The sequence below is a fragment of the Haemorhous mexicanus genome, chromosome 4 (assembly GCF_027477595.1).
Source record: "Haemorhous mexicanus isolate bHaeMex1 chromosome 4, bHaeMex1.pri, whole genome shotgun sequence".
In the NCBI taxonomy this organism is placed as follows: Eukaryota; Metazoa; Chordata; class Aves; order Passeriformes; family Fringillidae; genus Haemorhous; species Haemorhous mexicanus.
In genome coordinates, this window is record NC_082344.1 from 1,092,298 (window position 1) to 1,107,947 (window position 15,650).

Genomic DNA, 15,650 nt, shown 5'->3' on the forward strand with positions numbered 1-15,650 from the left:
TGTTCTTGACCCTCTTAATAGTAAATGTACCTCTTAGAGCAAAGGAAGGGATTCACTGACCATTACTGTTAGTCGCTGATTTGTGAATGGTGGGAGTATTTTGTCATTACGGTTCTACTTCAACAAACTTGGCTGACCATCTTGACTTTAGTAGGTATTCGAGACAGTGGATTACCATCTTCATTGCTGTAACTTGTCGAGCATTATATGCTAGTAGATTCTAGTTTAATTGTTGCAGGTGGAAAGTATTTTTACTTTTAAGTTTCCATTCTGAATGTGTTTTGACTAAACATGCCAATAAACTACTGATGTCTGCAGCATTTATCCATGTCCCTAATTCTCTTGCATGCAGGTGGCTGTAGAGCCCTGGCAGCCCTCGCTCACAGAAAAGATTGTAAGAACATCGTTGCTGACCTGGCTGGTGACAGTGGCAAGCTGCAGCAGCACAGCACCATGTGCTTTGAAGGGTTTGACTTTGGTGGCTTCTCTCACCTTGGGCTGGGTGTGTGTGGCCCAGGGAGGATGTGGGCTCCTCCGGGACTCCTCTCGGATGTGTCCCGGCTGGGATTCCTCCACACCCTGCCAGGCTGCAGCATCTGGCTGCGGGATACAGCTTAAATGGTTATCACAGTGGTGCTGGGAGGAATGTCAGCTGAGCTGTCTTTGAAAAAAACAGACTGGAGTTGCTTACTCTCCACTGCAGTGTCCTTGAGCTGGGATGGTGCAGAAGTGATTGCCCCCAGTTTCCTGGTTTTCTACTTGTGTTTGTTGGCAGTTACCCAGAAAGGTTGGTAAAAGGGTTATTCTTGCACTGCTCATAGACAAGGTGTGGCCAAATCATGGGATCTCTGAAGTTCTTGTTAGCTGCCATTGGCTCTATCTTGTTGAGGCCACGTCTTGCCTGTAATATTTCCTGATAAAAGGCAGTTAGGAAGTGACTGAAAAGTAATACAGTTGTATTACTGTAGTTGAGCTGGAATACTGGAATGAAAAAACTGGATCCTGTAGAAGTGCCAAAGCCAGAGTCGCCAAAAACTCCTCAGAGGAGCATCCTCCACAGCTACAAGATGTGCTGATCTCCAGAGAAACATGATCCCCTGTGCCAGCGATGAGGGCCTGCAGCATTCAGACCTTGGTGCCTTGAGTTGTGAGGTAAATTGTGCTGGTTCACGTTATCTGGGGCTGAGGGCAAGGGCAGGAGATAATGGTGTCTCAAACTCCACAGGGTCAGCCAGGACCTGGTTTCACTTGTGCCACGAAGGTCTTGCATATTTCAGATTGTTCAGGAGCACCTTCCATCAGCATCGGAGCTGACATGACAGCCTGCAGTGCAGGTAAGAGGGGAAACGCCAGGCCAGCTGAGGGCTGTCACACAGCAGTGACCTGCTGGGTGCTGCAGAGCCCTCTGTCACACAGCAGCCACCCCCTCTGTCACACAGCAGCCACCCCCTCTGTCACACAGCAGTGACCTGCTGGGTGCTGCAGAGCCCTCTGTCACACAGCAGCCACCCCCTCTGTCACACAGCAGCCACCCCCTCTGTCACACAGCAGCCACCTGCTGGGTGCTGCAGAGGCCTTGCCCGTTCCCTGGCAGTGGCCACGCTCCTGTACCTTTACAAAGCCCAGTGCTTGTACAGAAGCCTTTGCAGTCCTGTGACTGCTGGGCTTTTGCATGTGATGTGGAGAACTCCAGCTTGGAATGGTGATTTCTTGGACATGGTAGAGAAGATAGCAGGCTGCCTGATAATCCTTGGGGGAAAGCCATTGATGTCTGCTTAAAGCTTGGCTTTTTGCAAGGGGAAGAGGAGCAGAATAGGAGAAGCCATTGTGCTCTGCCCGGTGTTCCCTGGGCCTGAGCTGAAAGGAGACATCTTGGTAAGGGTGCTGCAGCACTTGCCGCTCCCTCAGAAGGAACTGTGGGAAGTGCAGTGTCTGTGTGTAGGAATTGAAGCTGAGAGCAGCTCTTGCAGATGACACACTGTTCCTCTTGGCTGCCTCGTTCCGGGCAGGAACTGGGCTCGTGTGAAATGCGGTTCGGCTGCCCCCGGGCCTCTGACAGCAGCGGCCGTTCGGGAACGGGGAAGAGCTGGGATCGCTTCTCACCGGGAATGATGAGGGACCAGACCTGGCCGCCACTGTGGGTGACACGGGTCCCGTTCCGGGAGCGGGCAGCGAGCAGGAAGGAGCCGCGGCAGCGGGGCTCGGGCCCGGCTGTGCCCGGCGTGTGAGCCGAGCAGCGAGCGCCAGAGCGAGCCGGCCCCGCTGGAGCTCGGGAAGCGCCGCCGGGGGGCCGCAGCAGCGGCTCGGTGCGGCACGGTGCGCCCGGGGGGCGCTGATGGGGCGGCACCGAGTTCAGCCGAGCCGAGCCCAATCTAACCGAAAACAGCTTACGGGGCAGGGATGGTTTGTTAGGTTAAGGAATACAAACAATAGAGACAGGGAGGGACATGAGAGAAGGAGGGAAGGTGGGATTTACTGGAGGGTAAAGAGGAGCCAGGGCAGTTTTGGGGTAAGAAGTTCAGCGGGCTGAGACGGCACAGGGAAGGACAGAGGGAAACAGAGGCAGGGAAATCAGCAGGGTAAATGCCTTGGTCTAAAAGTCCATCACACGCTGCGTTCGGCCGGGCTCGATTCGGTTCAGCGCAGATCGTAAGAGTCTCCTCTGTTCGGCCCACCTCGTCTAGGTTCGGCAGAGCCGCGCTCGGTTCGACTGAACTCGGAGCCGATCGCGGAGTTCGGTCGAACGGAGCCGAGAACGGCCGAAGGCAGCCAGCGGCTCCGAGTTCGGCCGAACCGAGTAGAGCTCGGCCGAAGGCAGCGAGCCGGCCTGGCCCGGGCACTGCACGGGAAAGCAGCTGCCGCCTCACGTTACACACCGGGCCGCTCACGGCAGCTGCCGCCTTTGCCTCCGAGGCGCCGGGAATGCGAGCGGCGGGAGCGCGGTCCCCGCCTCTCTCCCGGGGCAGCACCGGGCTCGGATTCCCGTACAGAGCCTGGAGCGGCGAAGCCGGGACAGCCGCACAGGTATGTCGGGGGCGGGGCGGGACTGGCAGCGAGGCGGTGCCTGTGCGCGGTACAAGAGCAGCGGCTCCTCTTCTCCTTGGGTTCCGCGCTGTGAGCGCAGAGAGCGGCCGCGGCGGGGTGGGGAGCTGGGCAGGGGCAATCCGTGGCCTGAGCCTCCCCGCGCCGGTCAGCAAATCGTGGCAAATCACACGGTTTTGTTGGTGTAGGAGCAGGAAATGTCTCTCCGGGTAGTTTGCTATAGTAAAGGGCATGTTTTAGGTGGTGAGCTTTTCAAGAGAAAATTTAAAACACTTCCTAAAAATCGAGTTAAGAGATGAAAAGCGTCTTAAAAGCAGGGCTGGTTGCAACTCTTTGCAAATGAAGAGATGCTTGATTTGTGGTCGGTGCAAAAATGATTTTTTTTTTTTTAGAAAGGTACTTGCTGATCATTTTCTTTAGCTTGAGCAGTACCTTTGAAACCTCTCTTAATATGTAATTATAATGGCTGAAGTAAAGCCTAAAATCGGCATGCTATTGAATCAGGGTATTAAAGCCTGGCTAAATTTTCATATTCTTTCATAAAAACTTTGTAAGAGCAAGAAGCAAGAAAAAAAAATTGAAATACACATTCACTGTCCATATATTCTACGTAGAACAGCCATTTGGGGCTGAGCTTTGCCTTATGGTGGTCACCAGCAGACAGGGACAAGTGCGGTTTTATCAAGCTTTTATTTTTTAGTTTCTTTTTAGTGAAGGAATTTAAAAGCACATAGTGTGACAAAACACAGAAGATCCATGAAGTGGTCATTCAGTACCAAATGAAAAAGGGTAAGGGGTGGGAGACGTTACACAGGAAGTTTTTTCTTCATGTTTTTCTCACTGGCAACCTAGATTGGAGAGACAGAAGGGAGTATTTAGTAAAATACTGGCAGCATACTGGCAGTACTTCAGTGACTTGAGCCCTGTGCAGTGGCAGGTGGTGGTTAAAGGGAAGCTGGATGCTTTCTGGGGATAAGGAAGTGAAGTGGGTGGAAGGGTGGGCAGGAAGGGGCAGACAGACTGACGGCCAAAGATACTTGTGTATCGATGCTGCTACCTACCTTAGGTTAGGCACCAATTCCTAATATGGCTCTGCTCTGGACTATTAGGGAAGCACCCTGGGAAAAGGAACACAAACAGTTATCAGAGAGAAGCAAGGACAAAAGCAGCTTGTGCTTGAGAAGGAGCTGTTAGGAATTTAAACTCATGCCTGAATTATGGTTCAGAGGATAATTCTAACGGTACTTGCTGACCCTAGGACCCGTCTGCCCCTGGATGTTGTGTGTCTTCCAGTTTTGTCAAAGTAGGAAAGAAACTTTTGGAACTGATTAGAGACAAAATAATTCTTTCCTAAGTCTTCCGAATATATGTAACTATGTAACACTTTGGATATAAATTAAAAAAGAATTCAATTAATAAGCACTTTAAGATATTAGTAATAGTTCTGTGCCCTGCAGTATATGAAGTTGCTACTGCAAACTTATTGTCATTTATCCTTGCTGGCAATGCCACATGGCTCCAGATAAACCTTTTCTGTGACATGATCAGCCCAATTCCCTGTAGATCTGTATTTGCTGGGCAGTTCTGAGAACTGATCCAGATGCACTTTTTACTGGTAATCCCAGAGTTATGTAAGGATCTGTAGCACAAAAGAATGTTTGTGTATGCTAGAGATAAAGTTAAATTCTACACAGGGATATTTGTCAACTGTGGCTGGTAGATGTTTGGCTCTTCTGACAAGGCCTGAGAGAACTTAATCAAATCTAGGAGTGAGATGTGCTTTGAGCAGGTGCTTTGATTAAATTACCTCCAGACAACTTTTCCATGTGAAACTGTTCAGCGACTCTAATCTGTGCAGCCAAGTTTGCAGAACAACTTTCCAGTGCTCAGTTTCCAGATTTCTCTTTATGGGGTTTGGGGGTTTTTGTTGCTTTGGTGGGTTTTTTTGTGTGTGTGTATTTTTGTTTTGGTTTTTGTTTTTTTTAAAGAAAGGAGATAGAAAGTACCTCTTCTCCAAGACACCCCTCGATATCTGCCTGCTTGCAGCACTTATCCACCATGGCAGTGAAACTCTGACCAATTGTCTTGATTTGTTCTTCTGTCATCTGGGGCTTGCGCTTGACGAGGTTGACGAGCATTCTGAAAAGAAAGCCACAATTACTCGTGCCTGCTGTAGGATTCCCACTTGAGAGGATGCCATTCCCCCAGGCACAGCTCATTTTAGGGGTGTTTTGTCACGCCTAGATGAGCCTGTGCCTGTTGGTAACTCCAAATTCCCAGTCTAACAGTTGCAGCTGGGTAAAAACTTAGGGAAATGATCTGTATGTTGCTTTAATTAAGTACGTCTCAGGAGCTGCACTGGCAGTGGGCCTACGTGGAACTGGTCAGTTAAGAGAGGGATTTTAAGTGAAGAAAAATTTCTCTTTTGCCTCTTCCAAACTATGTGATGTTATTTGCTGACCAGCTCAGAGCAAAGATGTAGTTCCCTCTGGTTTTCTGTGTCACTAGTGAAGCCCCAGTCAGATGACAAGCCAGGGTGTAGCTTCCCTCCGTGCTGCCCTTCAGGAGCTCCCCTGCAAGGCATTGTCTGAGCTTACTTCAGCTGCCCTGCTTCGCGCTCCGCCGGAGGAGCCGTGCACAGTTTCTCATCGAAGTTGAACATCATGGGGTCGAATGCTGGCGGCACGTATTTGGTGTCTACGCCCATGGCAGTGAAGCACGGCCTCCTGTACGAGTAGAGCTCGTTGCAGCACTGGGAGACCTGCTCGTTGATCGGGGTGCTCTCCTGTCGCTTGCACATGTCTTCAATGATGATGCTCAGCTGAAAAGGTCAGGGCAAACGTTAGTTACATCTTCCCAAAACCACAGCAACTAAGTGATGTTTTTGTCACAACAGCTTAGCTGGAGGTGGAAGCTAGTGAATGTAACACCTGCTGGGAAATGGTGCGTGTTTAGAATTTAAATTATATAGGCATTCCTGGAGTAAGGCATTTCTTCATCTGCAAACAGTGAGGGCATTGGGCTACAATCAGGAGGTTGGAGGGTTTTAGGACACTGTTTTAGGACATTTCCCAAATGCAAACTGCCACGGTCTCAGGTATGGAGCTCTGGGCAACCTGGTCCAGTGGAAGGTGTCCCTGCTCGTGGCAGGGTGTTGGAACTGGATCATCTTGAAGGTTCCCTCCAACCCAGGCCATTCTATGGTTCTATGATTGCCAATTTAATGAACTCACTCTTGCTTGCTGAGAGAAAGCCAAGTTTAACTAAAATTCTCACAAGGTACCATCAGCTAGCTATTTAGGCTCTCACATCCATTAAAAAATGAACAGACTTGGAATTCTGTTAGGTACATGCGTAGCATGGTGTTTATGAAAAAACACTGTGTTTGCTGTCTCACCAGAATTCAGTGTTTTTGTGAACAGGACAAATGTCCAAGAGGAGAAGGGAAAAGAATAAACCCCTGTACTCACGTAGTGCTCAGAACAAGACATGCGTTTGTCCTCAGGAAGACTGCAGCACTTTTTGCCAACCCCTGTCATTTTCTTGCCGATTTCAAGCATGGTCTCAGTTGATACCTGAGGCATTTTCTTGGTGTAGCGGACCAGAATTCTGACAGAGTCAAATCAACATGACAGTTAGTAGAGCATTCTTCAAATACAAGCACATCCAGCCCACTGAAGGGAAAAGGGAAGCCAAGACCAGAATGTTTATCAGGAATTGCTCACCCTTTCAGGAAGTCTGCCTCGCCGTGGGTAGTGAACAGCTCACAGTTGGTCTTCACCACATCCTCGGTTTCCTTGACATGCTTGTTCACTTCCTCTTGCTGCCAACAAGTAGAAATTTATTAGTGATATTAGAGCAGGACCTGCTGCTAACAGTCGAACAAATGTAACTTCTGACCTCTTCAAAACCTTGTCTACGAAATACTCCTTTTGCAAGATTGATCACTTCTCTATAGCCAGGACGGTGTAGGCAGGATTTGATTCCCTAGTGGGTCTTAAGTTCTAACAGAAATTTCCTTGAGAAAGGCAGCCACATTTTAAAAATTTAATTTAAATTAATTTCCTGTTGGACTTATTTTCTAAGCAGTGGGGGTTTATGTTTATTTGTTTAAATCAAGTAAATATTTCAAATTATTATCAGCCACAAAGGGAACATGTCTTGGCCAAAGCTTTCAGGAACTCAACTTATGCTGTGTCCTGTGTGTGCCTGAGTTGTGGATCAGACCCAAGTTGAGGTGTCTCTGTGTGCTGGCCAGGCACACTCCATGAGCAGCCATACTCAGTGTAGGCCGTGGAGAATAGAATCAATAGCTCAGAGAATAACTGAGCTATTGCTTGTCACAATCACAGCTGAGATACAGAGGCGTCAGACAGTTGAGTGAGACTAGTCTGAAATAATGGGATGTGACCCATGAAATGACTCTGTCATCTGAGATAACCCTGTATCCCTGCCATAGGCCATGGACTGCTTCATCTCCCACCAGGACCTTAACCTCTCCTGGAATCAGTCTCTCCAAAAGTTTGCTGTCTGCTCTGCTGGAGGAGCTTCTCCACACAGTTCTCTGATGACAGGTACCAGCCAGGCATTCTAGCCCTCTGCAAAGAAGGCTTTGCACCTACAGCGTTGCCGTAGCACTCAGCAGGGTTGTCTGTCTTGCAGCACTTATCCAGGAGTGATTCATATCCCTTAGTGATCCTCATGACCAGCTGCGTGGAGTACTCGGGGTGTCTTCGTGCATATTCATAAACAAACCTGAAAGGCACAGGAGCAGACAGAGCTCCTCAATACCGTGCTGCTTTCCTCAGCACAGTGCAGTAATAACAGGGACATTTCCTCAGGGGGACAATGAGCGTGCAAGGCTCTTGCCACTACTTACTCTGACAGGAATGCATCGTGGTTTGCCTCGTAGGTTTTACACACTTCCTTATCCTGAATGTATTTTTCAACTAGTGAAGGAAGATTGTCAGGTTTGTCGTCGAACTCTGCCTCCATGATGCACTTGGTCCTTTCCACAGCTGGCAGCTCGCAGCAGGGCTTGAGTTTGCTTGAGAAAACATCTTGTTTAGAGCACAGAGAGGCCACGAGCTCTGACTGTAAAATGAATGCGTGGGATCAGACAAGCTATGAAATAATAATTTAAAGACAGGTTAATTAATCTGCTCTCTCGGCTTCAGACTCTTTTCACTCAGGTCACCTCTTTACTTAGCACTTTGCTAAAAAATGCTGTGTTCACACAGAGAAATAACTGGGGCATGTGCAGGGTGAATGGTTCCCTCCCTGATCCTAGACACTGAGAACCCAGACTCTAGAGAGCCAGGGCACATCACTGAGTGCTCTGTCACAAGGATGCCTGATGGATCTTGGCAGTCCTGACAAGATGCCCAGCTCTGATAGAGGACAAACCCCAGAGCCCTGGAACGAGCTGGGTCAACAAGTGTGTCCAAGTTGGAGTCAGTCATCTCACTATTGCAGGGGTTTGTTCATCTGTTCTCTAGCATTCATTGGCACTACAGGAAAGCTGGATTAGTGGCAGTATGCTCGACAGGACAGGAGAAAAAATTGCAGCCTTTTTGCCACTTTTTTTTCCCTATATTTATGATTGAGTTGAAGTGGATAAATACCATCAAACAACCTTCCTGATAAACGTTCTGATTTTGGCCAAACACTCTGGATAAAGTGTAAGTCTAAGTGATTAGACAGGGCTAGATCCAGAGCTGGGCTGAAACCTACTTCCAGTAAGAGTCAAATGTGCCCATCCTGAGCTTTTCAGTGCTTGAGCCTTCCAGCAGTGCTGAGTAGCAGTTTAAGTTCCCTGGACTGTGAACGTGTAGCTGCACAAATTACTGCCTTTCTAAATATCTTTCAAATATGTCAACTTTGTTCTAGAGTAGTGAGCTCACCCAGTCATCCACGCACTCCACCATGTCCCCCTCGCAGCACTCTCTGTAGACATCCTTCACGTCGTGCACCATCTTCACAAGTTCGGCAAAGGGAGCCTTGGGGTATTTCTGGCTCATACGAACGAGTTTGCTGGGTAGAACAGGAGAAAAAAACCCTTGTTTTAAAGCACTGTAGGGAGCAGAAACCTTGCAAGTCACTAGCACACGATAAGGTAGGTCAGGAGTGTTGGCAGAAAGTTCTCATTCTTCTCATCTAATTCCTGGTGGCCAAGAAAAAAAAGGGCATCAACATCTGCCCCAGTAAAGCCAAAAAGGAACAAGTCAGTGGTTTTCCTGTTCTGCCTGAAGTGGAAGAATCCCCATCCCTCCTGAGCAGCTGGAAAGTGCTCTAGATTACTTGGCACAGGTAGATCAAGTCCTGATTACACCTTTAAATGAAAGCTGACTATGTCTATAAGATAATCCTGGTCAATGTTAGACTGGCCACAGAATGAGAGCGCTTCTCTGTGCCCAGACGGGTGATCCAGTTACTAAATTGCAATAATTTGTCTTTATCTTACAATCAAATGTTTTAACAACTGTGATTCTGCCCATCTGACTTTTTGGTTGGCTTAAGGTTCAAACTAGCACCTTGCTGTGCTGGTTAGTGATGTGTCCATTGCTGAAAGCTGTAGGCACTGCAACGGGGAACAGCTTTGGCAAAAGAGTGGGTTAAGCACACTGTGACCTCTGGTTCTGAGGGACACTCCAACAGTTAATTCTCCATCCTCTGTGCTGGTTCCAGAGACGGTTTAATTGCTCTCAACTCTCACAGCTGAGCTTTTCCTAGGTCTCTCACAGGCTGACAAGCCTACATTTTATCCAGAAAAGTGATTGGAACTTACCTTGCTTGGAAAGTCCTCTCACCATACTTGTCGAGGATTCTACATCCGTGCTGCTGCTTCACATCTATCTTCTTGGCTCTTTCCTTGATAACAGCTGCCTGTGGTAACAGGACACACACTGTCACATTACACTGGTTATGTCCGATGGATAGGATTAATCCTGGCCTGCCTCTCCAAGTTGTTCATGTAAAGCTTTGCACGAACTGGAAAATTCTGCCTGTTTCTCACTCAGTTGCTTAGTGTTTATCCACAGAGACAGAGCTGCTGTACCTTTGCATCCAAGCAAGCACCAACATCACTCTCTGAACAGCAGCTTTTAAGTGCGTTTTCATACTCAGCAGCCAGGCCCAGGATCGCTGGGGCGTGCAGGAAGGGGTTCCTTCTTGCAACAGTGTAGACGAAACTAGAAGGGAAAGGAGAGCATTACTTCTGTGTTCCAGTGACAGCAGCGAGTGGCCTTAAACCTCTTGCAGCTTCTCTACCTTTTTGTCTGCTTTAGGAATGTACCTCAGAAATCTAGTTTAGTTTAGTTATCTGCTTTTGAGACGTAATGCCTGCTGATGGGAAATGCTCGGCTAAATCTCTCTTTTCCCAAGGCAGGGCTCAGTAACTGTGGGTGAAGGGTGAACTCCTGATGTTGTCAGCCATCTGGTTTGGTGTCCATGTGCTTTTTAAAATGTGTGGTCAAATATTTGAAAATTCTGATTTTCAGTGTAAAAAGTTCATCTCTGGCCCTTTCGCCAAGATTTTATTGCCAATTTTTATTCTTTTCACTGTTACCTTTCTTCCTTCTTGCCACCTACACAGAGCGTAGTGGGAAGCTGGAGTGACTAAGTTGTTAAATCGATATTGGAAACCCTGTGAGTTTTCAGCAGGTTTGGGGAAGAAAGGTCATCCAAGGTGTGTAAAATGTGATCCTTAACCCCCGTTTGGAATGCAGAAGCCTGCTCTCGCATGAGGTGAGAACATGTGAGCAGGCTAGGGCAGTACAAGTGGCCATTTCCCTTACTTTCCCAGGAGCTGCACCCGGTGGTCCTTGTACTCGTTGCAGATGACATCAGCAGCTGGTCTCTGGTAGGGCTGGATGAAGTCTGGGTGCTGCACTTTGAAGGACAGGAAGCACTGGTTTCTCTCGGGATCAGCCTTACCACAGCAGTCAGCCATGTTGCCGTATGAGTCGCGGAGCTTGTCGACTTGGCAGATTTCATCCAGGAAAATGGAGGGCTGTACAGGGAGAGGTGAGGGTCAGAACTAGTGTTAAATATAGACACTGCACTGTATTGTCTGCTTATCTGCAAAAGAAAAGCCTGGCCGAACAGTAAACACATTTTTACTGAATAAGATTTAGACCATAAATCAAATAAATCTACTGTTTTTCAATAATTTTATAAAGTTTTATTTTCTGAAGTCTGATATCAAAACGGTTCCAGTGCTTTATAGAAAAAAGTTAATTATAATTTAAAATACTCTGTGCAATACAGGGATCTCCTTTTACTTGTGATCTGACTGAACCGAGTTTTCAGGTGAATTGAAGCAGGATTTGATGGAAACCTTTAGGGATAACTAATGTCTAACTGAAACTGTTAGATGTCCAGGGATCCTGAATACCTGCAGACTTCTTTTGTTACCAGATTTTAGAGGAATTTTTTTAAACCCTCATAAATGAAGTGCCTTCAAGTAGCACACGCACCTTTTCAAGTCACCCCAGTGTGGAACTCCACACACTTGGGTCACTTTAATACCTAGAAGTAGGCCTGTACTTCACAGCTGGGGTTTGGTACCAAGTGCTAACGTTTATCTTCAGGCAGTGCTAAGCTCCATGTGCCCAAGTGTGGTATTTGGTCTCCAACACAGGGCTCCATGGATCCTTTAGGCACTCCCTAAAGGCAGAGGTTTAGAACCTGACAAAACCAAGGTCTTTGTTTAAGCACTGAAATCTGAGCATTGGCCTGTGACAACAGCCACAGCTGAAAGGTTCAGGTGTAAGTCCTCAAGGAGGGTGATCCTGGCAGCTGCACAGAGTGAGATGAAATGCCATAGTGAAGGATTCACTGCCTACCAGTGGTTTGGAGCACTCGGGAGCATCCTCGTTGGCCACACACTTGTGTGCCAAATCAACCACATCCTTCACCAGCTTAGACAGCCCTTCGTAGGAACATCTCTGGAGGTACTGGGCAAAGGTGATCATGGCACTGAAACACAAAGCACAGTTTGGAATATGACACTGAGAAACATCAGGCAATACTTTCAAAGGTCTCTGAATTCAACTGGTTTGTTCAAATGACGTGCACAAAGGTTAACCAGAATACCATGCAGAGCACAGGGACAGATCCCACATCTGTCTTGTTCTCTCTTCCTCTCTGAACAGGTTTTTAACCTTCCCAGTAAAAAAGTTTTCAATATTAAATTATAAACAAACCAGAAAAGACTGTGATTGGAATTTTCTGTCGCTTTTACCAGCACACTCATAAATGCCATGACCTAAGCTGGATTTGGCCGCTGTTACAAATGATGATCTTCAGGCTGCCTTTTGTCAGCCCTTAGGTGTCTGTCAGGGCCATCTGTCTTTCCCAAAACCAGTTTCAAATGAAGATGACTGATGTGTCTCAGAAAACCTGTCACAGGTTTGTTTTTTGAGGTTGGTAGTTGGTGGTTTTTTTCTGGCCATGTTGCCAATGCAGCATAATTTCTCTTCATTCTAGGGATATCAATCCTGTATTCCTCATGCCTACTTTATTTTCAGAGAAGGAAGAGAGGCTTTTTCACAAGGTTTGCAAGGAGCTCTTTTCCCAGAGAGTAAGAAAGTCATTGTGACATTTGCAGGTCTTAAAATATTTCTAGGTTTTGCAGTAACAGTAAGGGGCTAAGTCAGTGTTTCAGAGAGGCATACCCACTCCCTGTGAGCTCATACAGTGCATCTTCCTTTCCCCTTTTGGTACAATATCAAGAGAGACAAAAACCAGTTAGAAGGTGGAAGCTGCAGGTTCACTTACACTGCCTTAAACGTCTCTTCCTTCAGGTCGTTGAAGCGGTGGGCAATCGGGCTCTTGTGGTCTAGGGAGGAAAACAACGGGAGCAGCGATGTCACTGTCACACTGGCTCTGCTGGACCCTGACTGATGCATTCTGGGCACCCTGGGCCACATTCTCTCCATGTTCAGCATTCACCTGACTTCTTACACCTAAGAACTTACCAACTTGAACTCATTCGTTTGTCTACAGATACCGAACTCTTAGGTTTGCTTGTCTTTCTGAGGGAACCCAAGCCTGTGATTGTCATGATCCTAGTAGAATATTTACCTCTGTAAGCAGCTACTTAGTTCAGATGCTCTAAATGACTGTATGGACTTAGTGTTGAGGCTCAGCAAAGGTGTCCTTTGGGTAACCACCACCCCCAAGCACTGCAAATAAAGCAGGGCAGCTGCAGCTTGATTAGAGCAAACCTCCTTCTTCTGAACACTGAGTTATTAAGGTGTCAAAAGACAGAACTTCCAAAAGCACAGTGCAGCTGCTTTTAACATGGTGGAGAGGAGCAGATCCTGACTCATTGACCTCTGGTTGTGCACCACACAGGTGTTGTGGAGGTGTGGCACCACACTTGCTCAGTTTACTTGTCCTGACTGTCCTACCCATCTCCCCACTGACTCCTGATTTTCTTTTCAAGTCAATCACATTTTTCTGTTCAATATGGATCAGGCTCCCACTAATTGTTTGTGAAATGATATTCAAGACATTAAATTGATAGAAAAAGAGTTCCAAGAGAACTAATTAGTCCTTTCTTACCTGCATCTCGTGCAGTTCTTTGCAGATTCCTGGATCTGGCAGAACTCAGGAGAAAAATGAATGAAATTAATGTCAGCCACTTCATGGTTGCAGATGTTGATGTGAGCAAAATTGCTCAAAAATGCTAGGAAGATTGAAAGAAGAGCAGTTGCTTATATACCCTTCACTACCTGTGTTTGTAAAATATTAACCCTCAAGCTGGCATTTGTGGATTGCCATTTGGCCTGAGGAAGATTACAAAACTTCAGCTGCCCTTGACAAAAATTTTTATATTAGTTATTTATTCTGTGTTGTTACTCTGGGCCTTTTTGTTCTGAAGAGGTTGAACCTCCCAGCACCCAAAAAAGATAAAGTTTTGCGTAAATTTCCTTATCAAATGACAAACAAGGAGTTCAAGGCATCAGACAAAAAAGTCATCAGGGCTAATCCTATAGCTTTTTTTTGCTACTGTTTGTTCAAAAGCAAAGCATGTTGGTATTGTATAGCAACAGCTCCCCCAGAGAGGACTCGGTCCGCTTGAAATTAGAGGATTTTGGTTGTAAATCACTTGATTGAGATGGCATGGCTATTCTAGACACGTGTGGCTGATTTGCACTCCTGAATTGGTTAGGTCCTGCTCTGGTTTTCCGTGGGTACCGCTGTTCACTGCTAGCCAGAAAACAGCCAAACCCACGGGTAAGCATGTGCCAGGGCTGCCGTTTCAGGCTTTTGCAGTTTCTCACTTGTACTGACATCCTCCCAAGAGTCATCTCCTAATTAAACATTGCTCTCATCTCTGAAAAATTTCCCATTGATTGGTCAGTAACTTAGGAGATCAGATACAGGAAAAATGTGCAGTTTGCACAGAGCCCCAGGACATGGAATAAATCAAAATTACTTTTCAGGACACCCAGTGAGATGCTTCAGAAATTCCCAAACAAGTACAAGGCTGGATGCTAGCTGAGTGCCAAGTGATGTAGCTTCCCAGCAGGAGATAGTAGGATTTATTTTAATTAATTCATGTCCCCAGTGTGTGGATATCAGCCCACACAACTGGAGGTTGTGTGCTGGCTTGCAACTCTGCTTTGTGAGCACCCATGGGGTAGAGCCAAGCCTGTGGTCTCCAAACCCTTCCTTAGTCTTTAAGGTTCCCTTTTCTACTCTGTTCTTCTTCCTCAGGTGGGCAGTTTTGCCATGACTCTGTATTATTCCTAATGGAAATAGTAAGAAGAATTCCATGGTCAGTTTTCTGGAAATTTGACTAAGTAAGTACATGCATAATACTTCCTTTTGTTTCTGAGTGTGAGTTTCTAAAGACATTTGAGATAAAGCAAATGATATGTCTAAGCTCAAAACATCTGCAGGCAGTTTTCATTCAGGAAAATGCCTAGGCAGTGTGTCTTGTGTTCCAGGAAGGCTGTTCTTTTCTCCAGGAATAACCACATAAAACTGAGATGAGTTCACAGAATAGTTGGATACAATGAAATTTCTACAGTCTGCTGCTGTTGCAAAAAAATTCTGCATTTTCCTGAGTCTGCTCCTGATATTTTTGTAGGTGAAAGGCAGGATTCTGGTAGTGATTTAAATGAACAAGGCTCTGTTTTGAGAATTAAAAGGTTATTTGGATAACTCTTAGAGGAAGGATGGTGCAGGAAAGCCGGGTTGGCAGAAAAGCAATGTTAGAAATGTCATAATGTTAGACATTGGGATTGTTTTCAGGTGGTTGTAGCAAAATCCCACATTTCTGGAGAATTCTGGGAATCAATGAACAATCTGGACCTTTCAGACCTGGGCTGCATTAGCCTAACAAAATCTGGGGAAAGAGCTTGTTAATTCAGTCTGTAATTATTTTACTGACCATATCCCTCTGTCAGAGAAGAGCCATCTCCTTTCGAATCTTAAGAGAGCATTCAGTGGGACAGAAACAGACTAATTATTTTGTGGAGAACTATAAGGCAGTAAAAAGCTGTGGTACTGGTGAATGATATTTTGGAACAGCTCTTGAGATGCTCTCAGGCTGTACCAAAGAAGTCTCCAGAAAACTACAGCTAAGGGCTGGG

General features: G+C 46.5%; 1 protein-coding gene across 1 annotated transcript; it reads right to left on the reverse strand.

The window, feature by feature from the left end:
- Positions 1-3,713: 3,713 nt before the first annotated feature.
- Positions 3,714-13,764, reverse strand: ALB (albumin). Its single transcript, XM_059843510.1, has 15 exons — positions 13,612-13,764; positions 12,823-12,883; positions 11,889-12,021; positions 10,839-11,053; positions 10,100-10,232; positions 9,830-9,927; positions 8,946-9,075; positions 7,922-8,136; positions 7,665-7,797; positions 6,768-6,865; positions 6,513-6,651; positions 5,640-5,863; positions 5,049-5,181; positions 4,104-4,160; positions 3,714-3,890 (listed from the first exon to the last, which is right to left on the reverse strand). The coding sequence occupies exons 1-14, from the start codon at positions 13,694-13,696 to the stop codon at positions 4,110-4,112; spliced, it is 1,848 nt and encodes a 615-aa protein (XP_059699493.1). The 5' UTR covers positions 13,697-13,764; the 3' UTR covers positions 3,714-3,890; positions 4,104-4,109.
- Positions 13,765-15,650: the final 1,886 nt, after the last annotated feature.

Coding starts and splice junctions, on each gene's coding strand:
- ALB (XM_059843510.1), bottom strand. CDS start 13,696: ATGAAGTGGCTGACATTAATTTCATTCATTTTTCTCCTGAGTTCTGCC. Junction 12,884..13,611: donor AAGAACTGCACGAGATGCAG/GTAAGAAAGGAC, acceptor TTTCCTCCCTAG/ACCACAAGAGCCCGATTGCC. Junction 8,137..8,945: donor TGGAGTGCGTGGATGACTGG/GTGAGCTCACTA, acceptor TTCATTTTACAG/TCAGAGCTCGTGGCCTCTCT.